Here is a 17,689-nt window from a genome sequence, read left to right as displayed (position 1 = left end):
GACCCTCTCGAACCTTGGACACTGTACACACCCACAGAAAAACAGTCCGCGTGAGTAAAATTTCATGCATCACGTGACACGCACTATTTCACGCAGTGCAATGCGCATCACGTTGAGTCGACCTTCAGAACTGATCCAGCATTGGTTTCAAACGATGCCTTGGGAGCATTTGCCGGTCCTCTGTCACACGGAGATTGTGAGCGCACCAAGACGTCCAGACTACTTTTTCTTATTATTTGAATATACCACAGGACCCTTTTGTGTCCCAGGTAGGAGTGGACAACAAGATATACAGCGAATACGGACAGCAACTAACCCTAGGGACAGCATAGGGAAGCTTGTTCCATTCTCGTATAGTACGCGAAAAAAAATGAGTATTTCAGACAGTTTACTCTCGAGTAGAATTCTTTAAAAATAAAAGAGTGAAAGCTTCGTGTCGGACGTGGTAGCACGGGCTCCGCGTACGAATGAAGGTTAATCCTATATATCCTCCTAGGTAATTGATAAAAGAACTTATGTCTTTCAACTCGAAATGCACGTTGAAATGTATCAAGGTTAGACTGTATGCCTGTATCATCAACATTTCAGCTCACTAAACCACGACTCCTTATCAAAACAAGTGTGATATTACTCGACACTCGAAATTACGATGTTTACAAACAAAGCGCTCAACTTTGCTCGCCACTGCACAGAACTGGCGCGGGAATGGCGTGACTCCGGCACGGATAAGATACGGTGGTCACTTGAGTTGCCTTACCACAGATCTTCAGCCAGCAGCCAGCGTTTCCGTGTTCGCCTCCGATTTACATGTTTGTCGTTGTCTCGAGCGACAAAACCTTCCCACGATAACGCACCGACAGAACTATACGAAACACGCGCAAGGAACAAAAATACTGTTGATGTGTACGTTGCACCTATGGCATGCGACCGACGCTGGGAAACCGTGCACCCTGTTCACCTGAGCCATCCGGAGGCCAACTTCCGCCTGGGGCAGCATGACCGTGAAGCGTCCCCCATGGAAGCACTTTCTAATGATCCCAAGCAGCACAACATCTTGGTCCAATACTGGACCAATACTGGCAATGCCGGCCCAATACTGGCCCAATATTGGACCAAGATTGGCTATACTGGCCCAATATTGTACCAAAATTTGACCCATATTGGCAATACTGGCCCAATACTGAACCAAGATTGGACCAATATTAGCAAGGGCCATTATTAGGGCCAAGATACTGTGCTGCTTGGGATTGCACAACAGCCAGAAGAAACAAACAAAAAAAACGTTGAAATTTACGTATGTAATCCATCTCAAGTTCCACGAGATAGAGAGGGCAATGGTGTGATAAACCCGCAGCCATATATGAAGCCACCCTGGATGGGGCCATGTTGACCTCACCTTGCCTTGTTTGCAAATGGCGGACATTAGAGACTCATGCGGACCTTGCGTCTTCCGTGTCATTTATTAGTTCCGTAATGCAGCCAACAATTTTTCCCAAGCCTACGGAAGATAATAATAATTGGGTGTTGTGTGATCATTGTATGATCATGAGCGACGCCAAGGGCGCGGTCTGTGGATTGCTTGCCTGAGGGTTCTTTAACGCGCGATGAAAGCTCATCACACGGCACGCCGTATTTAACGTCCCTCGCGGAAGACTGCGTGTTTAAGCAACTTGTACCCTGCCACCAAGTTGCTGGCGTCCTCGGCCGGGTTCGAACCCTCGATCTCGCGATCAGAAGGCGAACACGCTACCGACTGAGCCACCGAGGCCGGGGCTATGATACTCACATAACCGAAAAGTGTAATAGCGATATGTATGAATAAGACCACCACCGAAATCATTGAGGCCGACAGATAGCGGAATTAGGAACGTCGTGTCTCTACACACCGTCTTTCGCACTGTCTGATAAGGAACCGCATTTATAGCGAATTCATCCGATCGTTTCCGTGCAGAAAAAGCTGCACTGGTTCGAGCGTCCATGTCTCATTTCATTGGTCGTTCGGTTCGCTCTTCGTTCGTTTTTGCCTTGACAGAAGGAGTGCGAGAGAGAAAGGAGAGGGCCGCCTGCGGGCATCAAAGCTTGGAGCCTCGCCAAGGTGGTTGCGCACTCTATTTCCTCTCTATCTCGTTGCTTACGCTACGCATGTATTTATTCGGTTGCATAATGATTCTGCACTCAAAGCTCTACAGATATATTCAAAGAAAAAAAAAGTGAGAGTGAAAAGTGAAATGTTAGATTCTAAATTGTACAGTAAAAATAATTCTCTCGTTTTATTACCCAACCCTATGACCTTCCAGGACCCTTGCCGTCCGGCGCCCACTCTGGAGGCAAGCTGCCCCTCTCGCAGCCCCCTCGCAATGGGTCTGGTTGTACCATGCAGCCCTGTACAATGTAGCCTACGTTCCCTCCTTTCTGCAAACGCCTGCGTCTGCTTATAGAAACAGTGCAATGTGTGAACAGATCACGTCCAACGCCCTTCGTTGTTTATACTGTAGACCTTTATGATGCCTTGATATGCATCGCTAACCAGCTCAAGCTCACAGTTTCCCTCACTTGTCTTTAGTGAGCCCGCGGCGAGTGGCGTCGCAGAGTAACTTACACGCAGGAGCGGTCTTGGGGGGGAGGTCCGGATGTCCTGTCGGACACCCCTCAATTTCTGTCGTTACATTCAATTGACCTTGGTAGTGTAACAGCATGCTGTCCAAAACAGGACCCCCCCAACTGCCAACTCTGGTTTTTCGGAGGGCGGAACTTGCAGTCCGAGATAAATGCAAAGTTAAAATGACCTGTTTATTCAATTCGTTTTTGATGCTGACTTTATATAGCACAATGGTTTCCTCGGTGTGGCTGATCGCCGCTCTTCAAAGGATGCTGGGAGTATATGGCTGATAACTCAATGCGAGATTACGCCGGTTATCCCGCAAACGTGTACTCTGCAAACCGGCAGTCTTATGTAAGAATATTCCCATAGTTAAGTCTTCGGATGAGACATACCGCCCCTTCCCACAAGAAAAAAAATACTGTGTAATCTAATCTCATGACGCTAATTTGAAATGGAAACGCGCGTTTTCCTGTTTGTGTTTCTTTTTTCGGGTTTGCACTTGAATATATAGTTGTCCATGGCTCGTCAACTCGATATTGCTCGAATTTGCAGTTCCTGAAACAATACCCGATTTTTGCGCAGATTTTCAAGAAACATAAAACACTGACAACACAAGGGTCTAGTTTGCACGGGAATATAAAAAAAATTGCACTTCAGGCGGATTCAGTACCAAAGAACGAGCACTCAGTGGGTAGCGTGGCGCTGCGGAGGGTTGCAGACAGTTGCTTCAACACGGGGAGCTAGTAAATGAGATAATGAAATCAATGAAAACAATAGCCTCCCTGCCGCCTACCCCTAGGAGGGCTGAGAAAGCGTGTCATGGTTTATTGAGGGCCCATGAGCCGCCTCTCCACCCAAAACACACACTCATTGTCAGGCTACAATCCATTGGAGCGACACCGCTTATGTAGACGATCACAGTTCACACGGCGTTTCGGATACAGCAAACACCGGAAGGGAATAGATGCGCTGTCCATTAGCTGCATGTTGGCAGACAGCCCTAGGCTGTTAGCTACTGCTCCGAAATTAGAACATCTTTCACATGGTCCGCCGCACGTGAGCCCATTTCGTCGCTATCGTAAAGCGCGCTCTCAGCAAAGGGTTTTTTCGCGGAATCGGCAACGGCAAATTTCATCCGGGAACTGGCACACCTGTGCAGCAATGTTCGCTTGGAAAAAAAAGTCCGATCCAAATGGAGCACTATCCGTCATAAGGCGCGCTTACCCCGTGACGTTTCCTCAAAACGCGGCGAAAAGTCGAGCACCGCGAACAATGACCTCGACACCACTTGCGCATGCCACGTACGAGGCATTTGAATAACGCGAAGCTTGGAGAACAAAATGCGAGGGAAAACATTGGTGTAATTAGAGGTTTCGCTGTAGCACTTACAATGCTACGCACTAGGCTTTTACATGACCTGTTGTCGACGTGATCACGTGCTCTAATTGCGCCAATATTACTTCGCGTCATGCGGTGTTCCTGCGCAGATGAGAGCACGACGTCTGAAAACACTGTTTCCTACAGTTTCACATTACAGGGTCTGCGTTGCTTGAATTTCACGTTGCAACGCATGATATTCGCGATGTAGCCGCGTTTAACGCGCTTTGAATATGATCTTTTCCATATCTACGCGTGGCTGAATTGGCGACACGTGCAGTAACAGAATTCCCCTTAGATTACAGTTGACAATGTGAGGAATTTTCAAATGTTTCCTGTCGGAAGGCGTCGGAAGGCGTCGCACGACGTTGCACAATACTTGCCAATGCCACCATTCGCAATCGTGGGCAAGCAGCAGCAGAAGCACGGAAACACAACATGCAAACGCTGCCCGGCACAAGTAGCCTTTTCGTGCTCAGCACAAAATACTAAGTTCACGTTATTTCATTTCCGCGGCACTGTTTATACACACACTCAGAGCGCGCACCCTTATAAGAGGGCGCAAAAGCAGATGAACACTGCACAATAGTGTAGAATGAATGAACCAAGCCGGCAGTGGAGCATGAGGTCCCACGTTGACAAAGAATATTCTCGCGAAATCAAAGTTTACACGGAGCGGCATACTGTAATGTGGTGCGCCGAGCTGCATCAACAGCCAGTACACAACTTCCTAAAACTTAACGGAAGAATGAAAGGGAATATTGAAGACAAAATGGGATAAAGAAATCAATGATATACGCACCAACGATGCCTTTGGGAGAGTCCTGTTCTGCGCAGCCTACGGGGCATAAGAGGAAATACTAGACTTTGTTTGAAACGTAGGGCGCTAGATGGCAGTAGGGATGTTATTCGCAGGATGGGCAGCAGCAGCGCACTTTCGCTTTCGCTGTACTGGGTAGTAGCGTAGTGTGTTTGTCTAGCATTGCGGAAGGTTCTTATATGCGCTGTGAATTTCGTGCGTGTATCCATTCCATGTATTATCACCACTCCATTGAGCTACAGCTCGCAAAACGTCAGCCAAGGCTCAAACGTGCCCAGTTGTTTCGCAGCCATTACCAGTCGTACTTCGTTTACGTGATAAGGGATTATCCTTCAGCTAAGGAAAGAAACGTTGATTTCGGCGGCAACACGCGCCACATGTCAGAATAAGTGTCAAGAATATGTCGCACACTTGTAATTTACGTCGACGTGTCAGTGTTCCGCTTTCGCGATTATCCAAGAATATAGTGAGAACCGAATAATCCTGAAGGTGATCACAATTCAGATACATCCTGTTCCCCTTAAATGGACTTCGGCGTCCCTTCGCCCTTCCATTATCGTTATTGCGGCACCGAAGACCACCACGCTGACGGCACACAGCAGCTCAACCGCAGAACATATGCAATTTGCTACGCACGAAGCACTGGAGCGACGACTCGTGCAATTCACATTAGTGACGTCCGTGTGACGTAATTATGGCGTCGTACACGTCACCGAACTTTTCTCAGATAGCGTACACCCGGAGATAAGACTGGCATAAAATCGGCACTTCATCTTCCCATCGGACAGTAGATACTGTGGATTACAATCCGGGGAGCTGAGCGATAAGGCAGCCTAGTGACGAAATTGTTAGCATTACAGGATAAAGTCTGACGCAGCGGCGGCATGTGTCGTTGCTGATCATGGATCTGAACTGCAATACAGACAGAAGCCTGACACAAGTTCCCGCATTGTGTAAAGCGCAGTACGATGCAAGCGGGCTTACAAGACACGTAGGGACAAAACAACGTACCTACGCACAAAACACGCAGTACCGATATATCGTTCTATATGTCATACATCTCTCCCTATCGGCTAATGGCACAATGTTGTCATCGAAATCGATCGTAGAAGTGCACGTTCTCACAAAGGCAGATTTATATCGCAGAGCTTCTCCGAAATATTTAAAAAAAAATCGTACGTACCTGAAAACAATAGAGACCTGAGTCGTTAGCAAAGGCACTGCCGGCGTCGTATGATTGTAGCGTAAAGAAGCAGCGGGACTCGCACGCAAGCCTTGTAAGGCTGATAGGGGTTCCAACAGATCGCTCTAAACTGGACAATTATCAATGTACATTTCGTACCTGCAAAGTAATTCCAAATAGACCTACTCAGATTTGTACGGTAAATGCAGGATCGTCAGGTATTATCGCGTGTTCCCGACTGGCTTTGCGCGGGTTATCGATTGCGACGCAAGCGCCATCGTATGATGCAGTGTCCAGACGCGGAGCTCGGGCCACGTGTGGGTTTCGCGTTGGCGGTAGAAGGATCGATAGAGTCTGGGGAGGCATGTGGCAAGCATTACGGATACGTCATAGGTTTTTCTCGCTCCGTGATCTGGTTGGCTTTCGCTGACGTTCGGTGGTCTATAAAAATACACAGTGATCTTACTATAAGCAGCCACCACGTGCCCGTTCTGCCTGCTCTAATCATAGCCAACTCAAGTAGTATTTCAGTAGTTCAGAACACAATATGTACGCAGTACAAGTTTCCCAGACGGATGTCTTCACACTTCCCGCTGAAGTCAGCCCAGGACGCAACCTATAACCCCTAGCCTCACCCTCCTTCCTCCTGTTTTCTCTCAGTCTATCCGTGTCTGTACATCACATATGGGCCCAGTTGCTTCGCTACAACAACACCCCAATTGTAAAAATTGCCTAAAGCTCATTTTGCCTCGTTACGTGAAAATTATCTTATACCATGCATTGGTCTTATCTCTTCTAGGCTGTACGATACCCTGTTTGTGTCAGTACAATACTACAGTACTATATCAAACCTAAATTCATTGCAAACCATTTTTAAAAAAAACGTTGAGAGGCAATAATAAACCGGAACCTTGCGCACAGTGCGGAATGCGGTTCCACTATGCACGCAAGTTGTTCGCCGAGGAAGTGCTGGTTCATTCTTAAAAATTGGCTGTATGACGTAAAAATTCGGGTGGCATTCATAAAAAAAATTGCACACTACGGTAGTTTGTGGAAATACCCTGCGACTTTAATTTGAATAGTGCATTATAGAAACATCCTGCCTTTATTGAGGGCACCCTGCCCCAATCAACACGGAATGTTGGTGGAACGTAGAATGTACGTTGTCTAATGTTGAACAACGTCGAACGTAGAATTCTAGGCGATGAATCAACGCTGATTCAACTGTATCTGGTCAATAGTGGATTGTCAACGTAAAAAGAACGTTGATTTTCCCAAAGCCACTTAACTGTAGATATAGGTAGCAAATTGTTAATAGTTGGTTGTTTCTATACATTGTACCTTCAATGTAATTTCAACATTTATCACGATAAGAAAAGCTAACTTTCCCATTCGTGATAAATGTTGACAATATGTTGAAGGTACAATTGCAATGTAATAGAAACGTAAATATTTGCTACGCGTACATACATCTACAGTGCTCAATTAACGCTATTTTCTACCATACCTTATCCAACTGTAGATCTCGAGTGCAGAGAAAACGTTAATTCAACACTAGGCTTTCAACCTTATATATCAAACAGATACCCAACGTCCCTTCTGCATTCTACCTTCAACACAATGACTGCTTGTAGAGGACCAGGTTCCTCGTCAAGGCCACTAATCCCTTTTCTACGTGGCCCTTATTTCCTTTGGAAATAAAATAACAATGAAATGAAATGAAAAAAAAATGAGAAGGCCTTGACAATAGACACTCCCTGTTTACAAACAAATGACGTCAGATGGTACAGCAGCGCAGCCAACTTGGTAGACTGGAACTACTATAGCAAAAAATCAATAAGACGCAAGAAAGTTACGTTTAAATATAGATTCTCATGTTGTAAGATTTTTCTGTAATGCCTTACATATTATAAATCGTATGGCCTTGTTCTGCTCCATTATCCCGTTAGCCCTATCTTTTCGGTAGCCTTTTCTAAAGATGGCTACACCGGACCCATCTATCTTCTGTAGCTTGAAGGGCACGTGGTGTCCCTATACAAAGCAAGCGCGAATTAATCGTAATAACACACCACATTCCGCACAGGATACGGCGTTGGCTTTCAAGACGATGCAACTAGGGTGGAGCCCTTGGGTGGAGCCTTCTTTTCTTGCCGCGGTGGACCGGGAACGCGAGTGAAGACACCAAAGCGACTAAAAACGTGACCTCATTTGTGTGTACCACTAATACAAAGAAGCGACCTTTGACCTTCGTGAAGGAATACCGCTTTCATGAAACGGCGGTGTTCTCTGTCCGCGTTGTTCCCGTTTCGCAATGTCTACCAACGTCATGATTACGTCACGGTGACGTTCCTTAGGTAGAGGTCTATAGGGAGAATAGGAGTCATAGACCACCAAAAACTGTGCTAGCGAGCGGAGGTGGGGAAATTACTTTTATTTTGTAATGCATTACCATTACTCATTACTTTTATATAAACTAACGCATTACATTACTCATTACTTTCTCGAGGTTAGTAATGCATTAGTAATGCCATTGCTGTAACCAAGTAATGGCATTACTCTGGAGTTTAGGGCATAAGCCTCAAACGTGCCACGCATGAGTTTTCTTCCTTGCTTCGCTTGTTATAGGCAATGGCCACACGAATATCCCCCAAATCGATGCCACTAAATCCCTGCAGGAACGCGACTGACAGGCAAAAACCAAAAACTATAGATAAGATTATTGCAATATAGTAGTTGATGCTCAAAGTTATCATCCGCTAGCTTTGAACGCTTCGGCGACAGGACATCTTTTGCTATACTGAGCACTCGTCCAACGGAAGCGGATGACGGAATTATCGTGTTGTATTGTACGAACAGTCTCTTGATTGTCGGAAGCCATCTAGCGATTCTAGGTTGCGATCCTCATAAATTGCACCGAACCGTAAAATTTCTCTCATCGCAACTTACTGTCTCGATACAAGCACAAAATTCGGCCCACAGAAGGGTCAAGTCTCCAACCGTCTGTGCTCGCTATGCCCAGCTCTACAATTCTGTCCTGGCAGAAAAACGACCTTTGACAACACAAGACAAAATAACACGGTACCACATCAAACTTCTCACTTGCTACACTCATGGAGTGTGTTTCTGTTTCGTTGATTCTCCTTTACCCCAAACTCGTACAGGAGAAATAACGTGATATCACCATGTCGACACTGACAACAGACACCGCCGGCTGTTGACCACTTGTAGAATTCCCCAGGCTGGGCCCTTATCTCCGTCTTTGTTGCCCTGAGCTCATTGTTAAAGACGGGTTGGAAAAACCTGGATGTTCCCGACCTTCACGTGGCGCAATCAACATTCGACGAAAGTAATGAGTAATGCCACCCTGCATTACTCAGTCGAAATGTAATGCATTACCATTACTCATTACTTGCTGGTAAAATGTAATTCGTTACCATTACTCATTACTCAAAAGCAACGCATTACCCGGTAATGCATTACTCCCCACCTCTGCTAGCGAGCCTGCCAATGGAGTGCAAGACTCCAAAATGATCGTCTCCAAAATGAAGGAATGGTTAGCCCGATCAAGAGCCGGCAACCTTTGGCTGCGTTATGATTACCAGTGGATGGTGGGGAATATATTTATTAGAAGAGAAAGAAAGAAAAAAACAGTGAAAAGCCAAACGGGTGTGTCGACCTGCTGTAAAAATAATAATAATAATAATAATAATAAATAAACAAAACAGACAGAAACGAGTCATCTAAAGCGATCACAAGGCCCAATTTCACCACTGCCTCCTAGATCAACCGTTGCGTAAAGTTGCATCTCACGCAGAGCTCACGCTCAGTTGTACGCTCAACTTTTGCTTGCGATTGTTAGTGTGGTTTTTTCTTTTTTTTTCGGGACCATATTTTCCGGGGGCCATTTTTTGCGGGGCCGTTTTTCCGCGTGTAGGAAAAAATTGTCACAAGTTGCGTGGGCGGAAAAAATGGTCCCGCAGGCTCCTGTACGCCCAAAAATACAAGGGCGTGTTTGCGGATTAGCCGACTGAGTGTTACCATTCACTCTCTCCATTTGTTGAAATTGGGAGACATACTTCGTTTTCTTTTTTGTTCATGTGTTAATGAATACTAAAATATGCACGCCATTCAATGAGTAACATAAAAGCGATATCATTCGCTGCTTTAGTTCGCTAGCGACCAATAGGAAAATACTAGCGTCCAGGTTGAGTTAGGAACTACACCCGACTCCTCCCCCCCCCCCCCCAACGTACAGCGAGCGTGACGTCGGAGCCTCGGGCTAGTGAGCTCAGTGTGGCTCAGTTTAAAGAGTTTATATGCGTTTTATTTCACTAGTACGACTACAGAAGGTAACGTGCCATTTTACCTCACTACCTTGCAATCGTTCCTTTTATAAAAGAACACGGGTACCATTTTCCCGACCTATCTGCCAGAAATCGCGTTGTGTACTCCGCTGAATAAAAAGGGAGAGAGAGGGGGAGAGAGAGAGAGGAACAGACGCAATCCGCTCAATACAACGCGAATGTAATCGCTTTTATATTCATCACTGAATGGCGTATAGCTTCTATTGTTCACTAAGATCAATGTTAATTAAGAAAGCCTATGTCTCCCAGTTTCAACAAATCAAGAGGGCGAATGCACTTGCTCGGGTACGCTTAATGGTGAATCGGAGATACCGCTTCACTCGTATATCCCCTCTTAATACAAAAAAGAGCCCTACGTATTATACTCCGTATCCCACAGAGAAATCAGTATCCTTCGCGTTCAATAAGTTGTCCGTAACCACCGTTTTCACTCTGGTTGGTTAATTTGCCAAAACCTCGCACAAACTATGGTAAATTTACACTACGGTTTCATGGAGGGAAATATGGAACTCTTTAGAGTTGGCAACAAGCGAGAACGCTAATTATATAACTGTGTGAGAAGTGACCTTAAAGCTTATCTATTACGTTATGCGATCACTTCAGGGTAACATAACTCGGTGTCTAAACACATTTCTGGTGCTATTCTCCTCAGGCGTCACGATGTCGACTTGAGTGTGTATAGTAGCATTTGTTGAGTGTACGCATTTTTAGTTTTAATTATTTTTTTCTTCTCGTCACACAAGACTATATTAACTATTGATTCTGTTGTATAAGCTTGTATAATATGCCTTAGATGGGATTTCATTACAGGTCTTGCCCTCGCAATCCCTTTAAGATATTGTATTTTACGTTTCGAAGTAATAATAAAAATCCTTGAATCCTAGAAAGTGCGTCATAATGCAACTGTTGATTCTACCTTTTACAACACGACATTTTCTACGTAGCATCTATAATGCCAACATAGATTCTACCAAACAACTGCAGAACTTGCAACGTTATATATATCAACGTAGATTCTTGGTATCATTGTTGAATGAGGCGGTTGTTTAGTATTGAATAAACCCTAAGTCCTTCCTTACTGTAAACAGTTTTTTTCCTTACAAACAAACAAACAAACTGTAAACTTGGTGCGTGGCAAAAAACCTTTCTGACGGTTCTCCAGGAGGTTACGAATTTTTGTGTCGTGCAGCTTATTTTTCAGATTTAAATAACACCTTGTCGGATATCACGTAGAACAGCCTAACGTCAGTTTGTGTAGAGCAATTCCCTTAGAATAAATAATCTCAGATTACGGCAAGAGAAGTACGGTCTGTTTCAAGCACTCAGTGAGCTGGGCAAAGCATTTCAATATTACCGACAAGAGGCAGTATACGGAGGGAAAAAATTAATCCACACATGCATACATCCCGACTACAAGCAAATTTATAGATGTAGTCCTTGTGGGACCTAAGATAGTACGTCAAGTTTTGCTCACCATTTCTTGCTTCGGACACACTCAAGCCTATAACATGAGGCGGCTTCAACCCCCACTCTTCAAAATAACGCTTCGCTTGTTACAGAGTCACTAATACCTTCTCATACAAAATCCATTTGCATTCGGCAAGGAAGTGCAGAAGGGAAGGTTCATGTCCACGTCATTCCGCAGAAAATTACATTTGCCTCGCAGGAATGACAATATCTCTCGATACACTCGGGTTCCCACGTGAGACATTAACCATCGCGTACAACAACGTGGAAGCGTAGACCTACAAGATATTCGCAACACTAAACGCTACTGACAGCGGAAGTCGAGGTCGCAGCAGAAAGATTGCAGTAACGCAAAGACTGCAGGTGCAAGGGTACAAATTAAGTAATAGCCTCATACGTTATTCCAAATTGTTTGTCTATACGACTTTTGCCGTTGTAAAAGTAGCTTCAGAAAATATTTTAATGCGGCATGTTACTATAACCAATCAATCTTCACAAAGCAGGCTTGGCTACAGCTTCCTGGAGAGGGCTACATCGTGGAAGGCGTTCCGGTCATTTCTGGCCTGCTGTTTCTTGTTGCACCATGAAACTTTGTACATTAAATGGAAGTGACCATGTCCTCTGCATGCTGCATTGTCATTGACATCCACCGGTTTTTCTGAACACGTCATCGTTCTTTTTTTTTTTTTGATTGGGTGTTAGCGCCGCGAAGCAACTGTGGCTATGAGCGACGTACAGATGTGGACAGACGGAGAGAGGATAGCAGGAAGGAGTGGGGGACAGTGGGGTTAGTATGCGTCCTGGGCCGACTTCAGGAGGAACTGTGCCGACATTCGTCTGGAAAGTCTTCGGAAAACCCAGGGAAAACCTCAGACAGCACAGCCGGCGGTAGGATTCGAACCCACCACCTCCCAGTCTTCAGCACGACCTTGGTTACCACCAACGAGCGGACGCCTTAGCCCACTCGGCCATGCCGCTGGTCGTCATCGTTCTATTTCACACCCATGTAATATGTTGCCTTCCTGTGGACACGTGCTTCGTGCGATGTCGAAGAAGCAACAACGGCGTTACTCCACAGCTTGATTCACGCTAGCATATGTTATTGTTGTTGTTGTTGTGGCCGAGCGCACCGTAAAGAACCTGCCACAGCGAACGTCAATGCTGAGTGGGGGATTGTCTATCGACGACGCAAGAATTTGGAATCAGTTAACATGAACCAATCATTAAGTATACCTCGAACTAGACTGAAAATAGACTCAAGCCATTCATTTTTTTTTTTTTTTTCACATATACGTATCGCTGCAACTTGTCCAGTTCAATTTGTGCAATTTGTTCAATAAGTGCAATTTTGTTAATGTGGACCTAATTTGGAAATATTTTTGTATGCTGGTTATATTAACATCTTTTATCTTTTTACCAACGGTTAACCCACTTCCCTCTGCATTGCCTCACGAGTCACGACCCTGACGGTAAATAAATAAATAAAATAAATACCACATATAACACCAACCCAATCAATAATCTGGCATTGTCGCACTGTTGTCTGCAAAAACGTTAAGTGTGACTATTGTGTGGCCCGAAACTATTCATTGTAACGCAAAAAGCGACGACCGCAACTTGTCAGGTGTAACCAAAGTACTGCTCAAATTTCCGTGCACTAGCAGTGGATAAATTATTAAACACCGACACTAATTTATATTGCTAAGCTCAACCACACGCGAAGGATAGGCAAGCAATACGTGACGAAGTCTACCGGAGAAAAATAAAAACAGGTAATAGCTGGTTTTAATCGATGGGAAGGTATCCACGAAGACGATCACCCTAAAGATCACCCTGCTTCTTTGAAGCGGGTGACATCGCATTTGCGAAGCTTGGATTAGATATAGCTTCCTTTATCGCATCGTCTTCGTGAAGTTCTTCCCATGTACTAAAACTCCCTGATAGTAGTGCATCGGAAGAATTCTAGGAAAACGATGGAAGTATTTGTCCCTTCTATGTTGTTCCAGCCTCAAAACATCAGTTATCTCATGTTCTAGGAAAACGATACGATAAAAGAAGTTATCAAATCCAAGCGATGTGACGTCACTCACTCCAAAGAAAGAGCGTGATTGGCTTATCATGTTTTCGGAACTGTTATCGTAAGGCGCCTTGCGATCTACTCAAATTCGCTGGTACAGCTCACTTCAACCTTAATAATAACACTGGAAAAAAAATATGGCCTCGTTCCCGAGCGCGATTACAGCTGAACCTTGGGGACACAAGGAAATCTTAATTGAACAAAATTATTGTGCTAGTCTAACGCAATGATTTTGTTCACCAAACATTCCCCAAGTGCCCCCAGGGTGACTGTTATCGCGTTCGGAAATGAGACCAAATTTTTTCCAGTATTATTATTAAGGTTGACGGGAGCTGTACATAGCCCCCCCCCCCCCCGCGCGCCAAAAAGTTAAGAAAAGGGATATAAATACGAACTAAAGGTGTTCCACAGTTGCGAGCAAGGAAATCGATAATACTTGGAAAGCAAACATATAAAGTGACTAAACCAGGTTACTTTCGCAATGATACCAGTCAGGTTGAATCACCTGTCGGCGTGAATTGCTGCAATTCGTATACTGTTTTCATAATATTGTTTTCTGTTACATTTCTGGAGTGTCATGTTCACTTTGGGCGATGGGGAGCCACCGACCATGAACACGAGAAAGAATCAGCAGACGGCTTCCAACTGGAATGCGGCCAATCGTAATCATGAGAGTCGAAGAAACGCGCGTGACGACGACGACGCTCAAAGTAGAGCAAGGGGTCTGGGTTGACGCGAACCCGTTTCAGGTACAATACACCGGATAATTACCGGCGCATTCCTCCTCATGCGGATGGTCCGCTGCTACGCGCTTCTCGAGGGACGAGTGCTCAGAGGGCCACTGTTCATGGGCAAATGTCCCTGTTTTTATGTCGCTTAGCGGACCGTATACATATTGCTACAATTCACCCTATGCTGACACTTTTGCGAAAACATTTCCTTCGATGTCACACAGTGATTCAAAACAAGGATTTTCTCCATCTCGCGAAACACCCTTCCCCTGCACACTCACCCCACACATATTTCTAAACCCCCCAAAGACTTCGATGAAAATCCTTGACAAATATCTGGAAAGGTTTCTGGTACGCGGAACAGGTGGACAGTTTGGCATGGGACGTGGAAATCTTGGCCACGGTCTACGTGAGAGTGCGTAGATTTAAAAACAGTGCTGCCGTTCCTTCGCGGAACTCTGGTGGAACTACTACAACGTCTGAAGGCACTGTTGTTGGACACAGGGGGAAAAAAATAATAATAATCGTGAGTGATTTCCATTGCCGTGCTCGCAAACGTCTTGTTTACAAGTTCTAGATATACAAAGGTGTGGTAAATTACGTGTCCAATTCGAGATCTTGTAGCGGTCACTCGGGGCCCAGCCAGTGGCGGATCCAGGGCGGGGGGCGGTTGGGCGATCGCCCTCTGTCAATTTATACAGTGGATTTCCCTTTCTCCCTTCCCCCACTACGCGTTCCGACAAAGAAATCGCCTCCCCCCCCCCCTCAAGCCGAGGGTCGGGATCCGCCCCTGGGCCCAGCCCACGGACCACCAACATGAGCTCCCCAGAGAGCTCCCGAAATAAGTTCGTACATACTAGTACTACGTTGCAACTTGCAAGACACGTCGTGCCCGACAAAAAACTGCAGAGCACGAGTATAAGTACGAAGAAAATCAAACCTACCGCGTCGAAGCACCATGCCGCTTTCCAGCCCGCTATTGCCGTTGAATATCCTCGGGTAGGTACGGAATTGCCAGCTCATGGGTAACACTCATACCTGGAGCAAGCACCACAACGGAGGCTCATAGCGGGGGTACTCTCTTTTTGCGGCTTCTCGAGCCCGTAGCCCGCAAATAGCGACGATCCCTCCCTCCTCGTCGTCGCTCTGCCGGCGAACATCTGGCTCACTTACTACAGAGTTGCTGCTTCTATCCTACTTTGTTTTTTCTATATTTTTGCAACAAAAAGGAAAAAATAAAAATAGAAAGCGTATAGTTCGCATGATATTGCGATATCCTAGTTGAGCAACCATCGCGGAATAGCACATACCCCTCATAACACTAGCTTGTGTTTATTTGTCTACACTATGTAGCGTATGCGGGACTGTTCCCCTTGTCCAGAACGCAGTTTTCAATTCCTCCACCTCTTCTCCTTCTTCCTCTAGGTGTCCGGCCTAGTTCGCTACATCCTACATCCAGAGCGAGTTTCTACTGAGCAACGTGCTTTGAACTCGGTGCTAATGTTCCTGGCTGCACGAAATCGTCCTGGGCTGACTAAGAATTAACGTTTCACCGGCCGAGGAACATGGACACAAAATGACAATGCGAAGCAACAAATAGCCAGCAGATATGAGGGAATGATGGAAGGCTCACGTACGCCTGTTTGTGCGATTCAGAACAGTGAGGACTCGAAAGGGTTTTTAGCAGACCACAGCAGATGCAGGGCAATTCTGTCGTCTGCCTCGGAAACTGTCACAAATAGGGGTCGCTGCATCTGGCTCAAGACAAGCAACTGCACAGTGATATGGCTCTCACGTTTCCCGTGGTATTCTATATAAAAGCAGCTGTAGCTCACAAATTAGTCTAGTCTTGGTCACGTTCTGCACAGCAAACCACTTCGCTTTCGGAATTCGCGCTTTTCGCCAAATCGACGCCGCACAGCGGTGAAACTTGGGACTAGCCGATCCAGGTACACACGGCCGACCGCGCGTTCACTTGCGGAGAAGTTGCTGCTATTCGCATGGGGCGCTGAGCTGCACCCGTATTTTGCTGTTCAAATCATGGATGAAGTAAACAGTGCAGACAACGACCAGCAAACTACGCTAAACGACTTCTGTTCTGTGTCACAATGGGACTCTGCGCGCCGAGGGGACAGCAGTTTGTCTGTCCGCGTTTTCTTCTTTACACACATGGAATAATGCCTACTTTGACGCATCCTCAGAAGAGATTGATTGAGCGACTCAAAATCAGCAAACCTGTTACATCAGCAATGACTGTGTGTGTGTGTGGCAGAGCTCTTGGAGCGGTACTGCCTACATATCTGATGCGCGTTCTTTCTTTTTCTTTTTTTCTGAAGCACACTTCTTTGCAGCTTAGTCAGGAAGGGAAGCTAAACCTTGTCCAGGCAAAACAGAACAAGTTTGCTTCAAACTTGAGTAGCCATTTTGTGTAAGAAAGCGCAAGGGAAAACGCGAAAACGTATACCAAGTCAGTTTTCTAACTGTGCATTTGGTCAATCACTTGGGAAAGAATGCAGAAAGAACGCGACGTTTCGTTAAGGTGTCCCCAAAAACACACACGTCAGTGACACACGGGTGTGGTAGCATTACCCTGTAAACTCTAAACTACATTCGTACATGCGCCTACACACTTAGAAGATCTTATCTGTAAGAAAGCATAGGCACAGCTGTCGTGTGCTTGCATGTATCTGAAATTCCTGGAGCGCAGGACACCCGCTGCTTGCTATTTCGGCCTCGCAACCGGTAAACGTGAAATTCACCTTCACGTAGTGTGGTTGATCAAACAAATCGGAACTTCGCAAATAATACGCGACAACTATAGCCTTCTCTTTGGACAACTCTGTTACGCCTGCCGTTTAATACTCGTTCGCCTTCAACGCATCGAGAATCAACATTGCTGTTCAGAAATCTCAAAATCGCAACTAAGCGACAACCTGGATGCGTCCGCCATGTTGGAGTTTGGAGGCGCCACCTACAGGTCATGCAAAGCGCGAATAGACAGCACGTTACACGGCTGTGTTTGGCCATTGAAAGCACTTCCACATCGCAAAAGGTGCAGAAACCACGGC

At 45.7% G+C, this 17,689-nt stretch overlaps 1 protein-coding gene across 6 annotated transcripts in view; it reads right to left on the bottom strand.

Moving 5' to 3' along the window:
* LOC135368448 (long-chain-fatty-acid--CoA ligase 5-like) overlaps window positions 1-17,689 on the bottom strand; it is a 63,589-nt gene that overhangs the window by 29,736 nt on the left and 16,164 nt on the right. Inside the window, exon 1 of one of the 6 annotated variants that reach the window (XM_064601723.1) lies at window positions 15,566-15,660. The exons of 2 other annotated variants lie outside the window; for them this stretch is intronic. In XM_064601723.1, the coding sequence (XP_064457793.1) occupies window positions 15,566-15,644 (79 nt within the window). In that variant the 5' untranslated portion in view covers window positions 15,645-15,660. Of the gene's footprint in view, window positions 1-4,781; window positions 4,865-5,982; window positions 6,161-9,081; window positions 9,110-15,565; window positions 15,661-17,689 lie in introns of those variants that run through there. 3 more of the 6 variants (XM_064601724.1, XM_064601728.1, XM_064601729.1) reach the window with 3 other exon arrangements.

Source organism: Ornithodoros turicata, chromosome 9 (genome assembly GCF_037126465.1).
Source record: "Ornithodoros turicata isolate Travis chromosome 9, ASM3712646v1, whole genome shotgun sequence".
Classification (NCBI taxonomy): domain Eukaryota; kingdom Metazoa; phylum Arthropoda; class Arachnida; order Ixodida; family Argasidae; genus Ornithodoros; species Ornithodoros turicata.
Note: the sequence above shows the minus strand (reverse complement) of the source record. Positions and strands in the feature narration are given on the sequence as shown.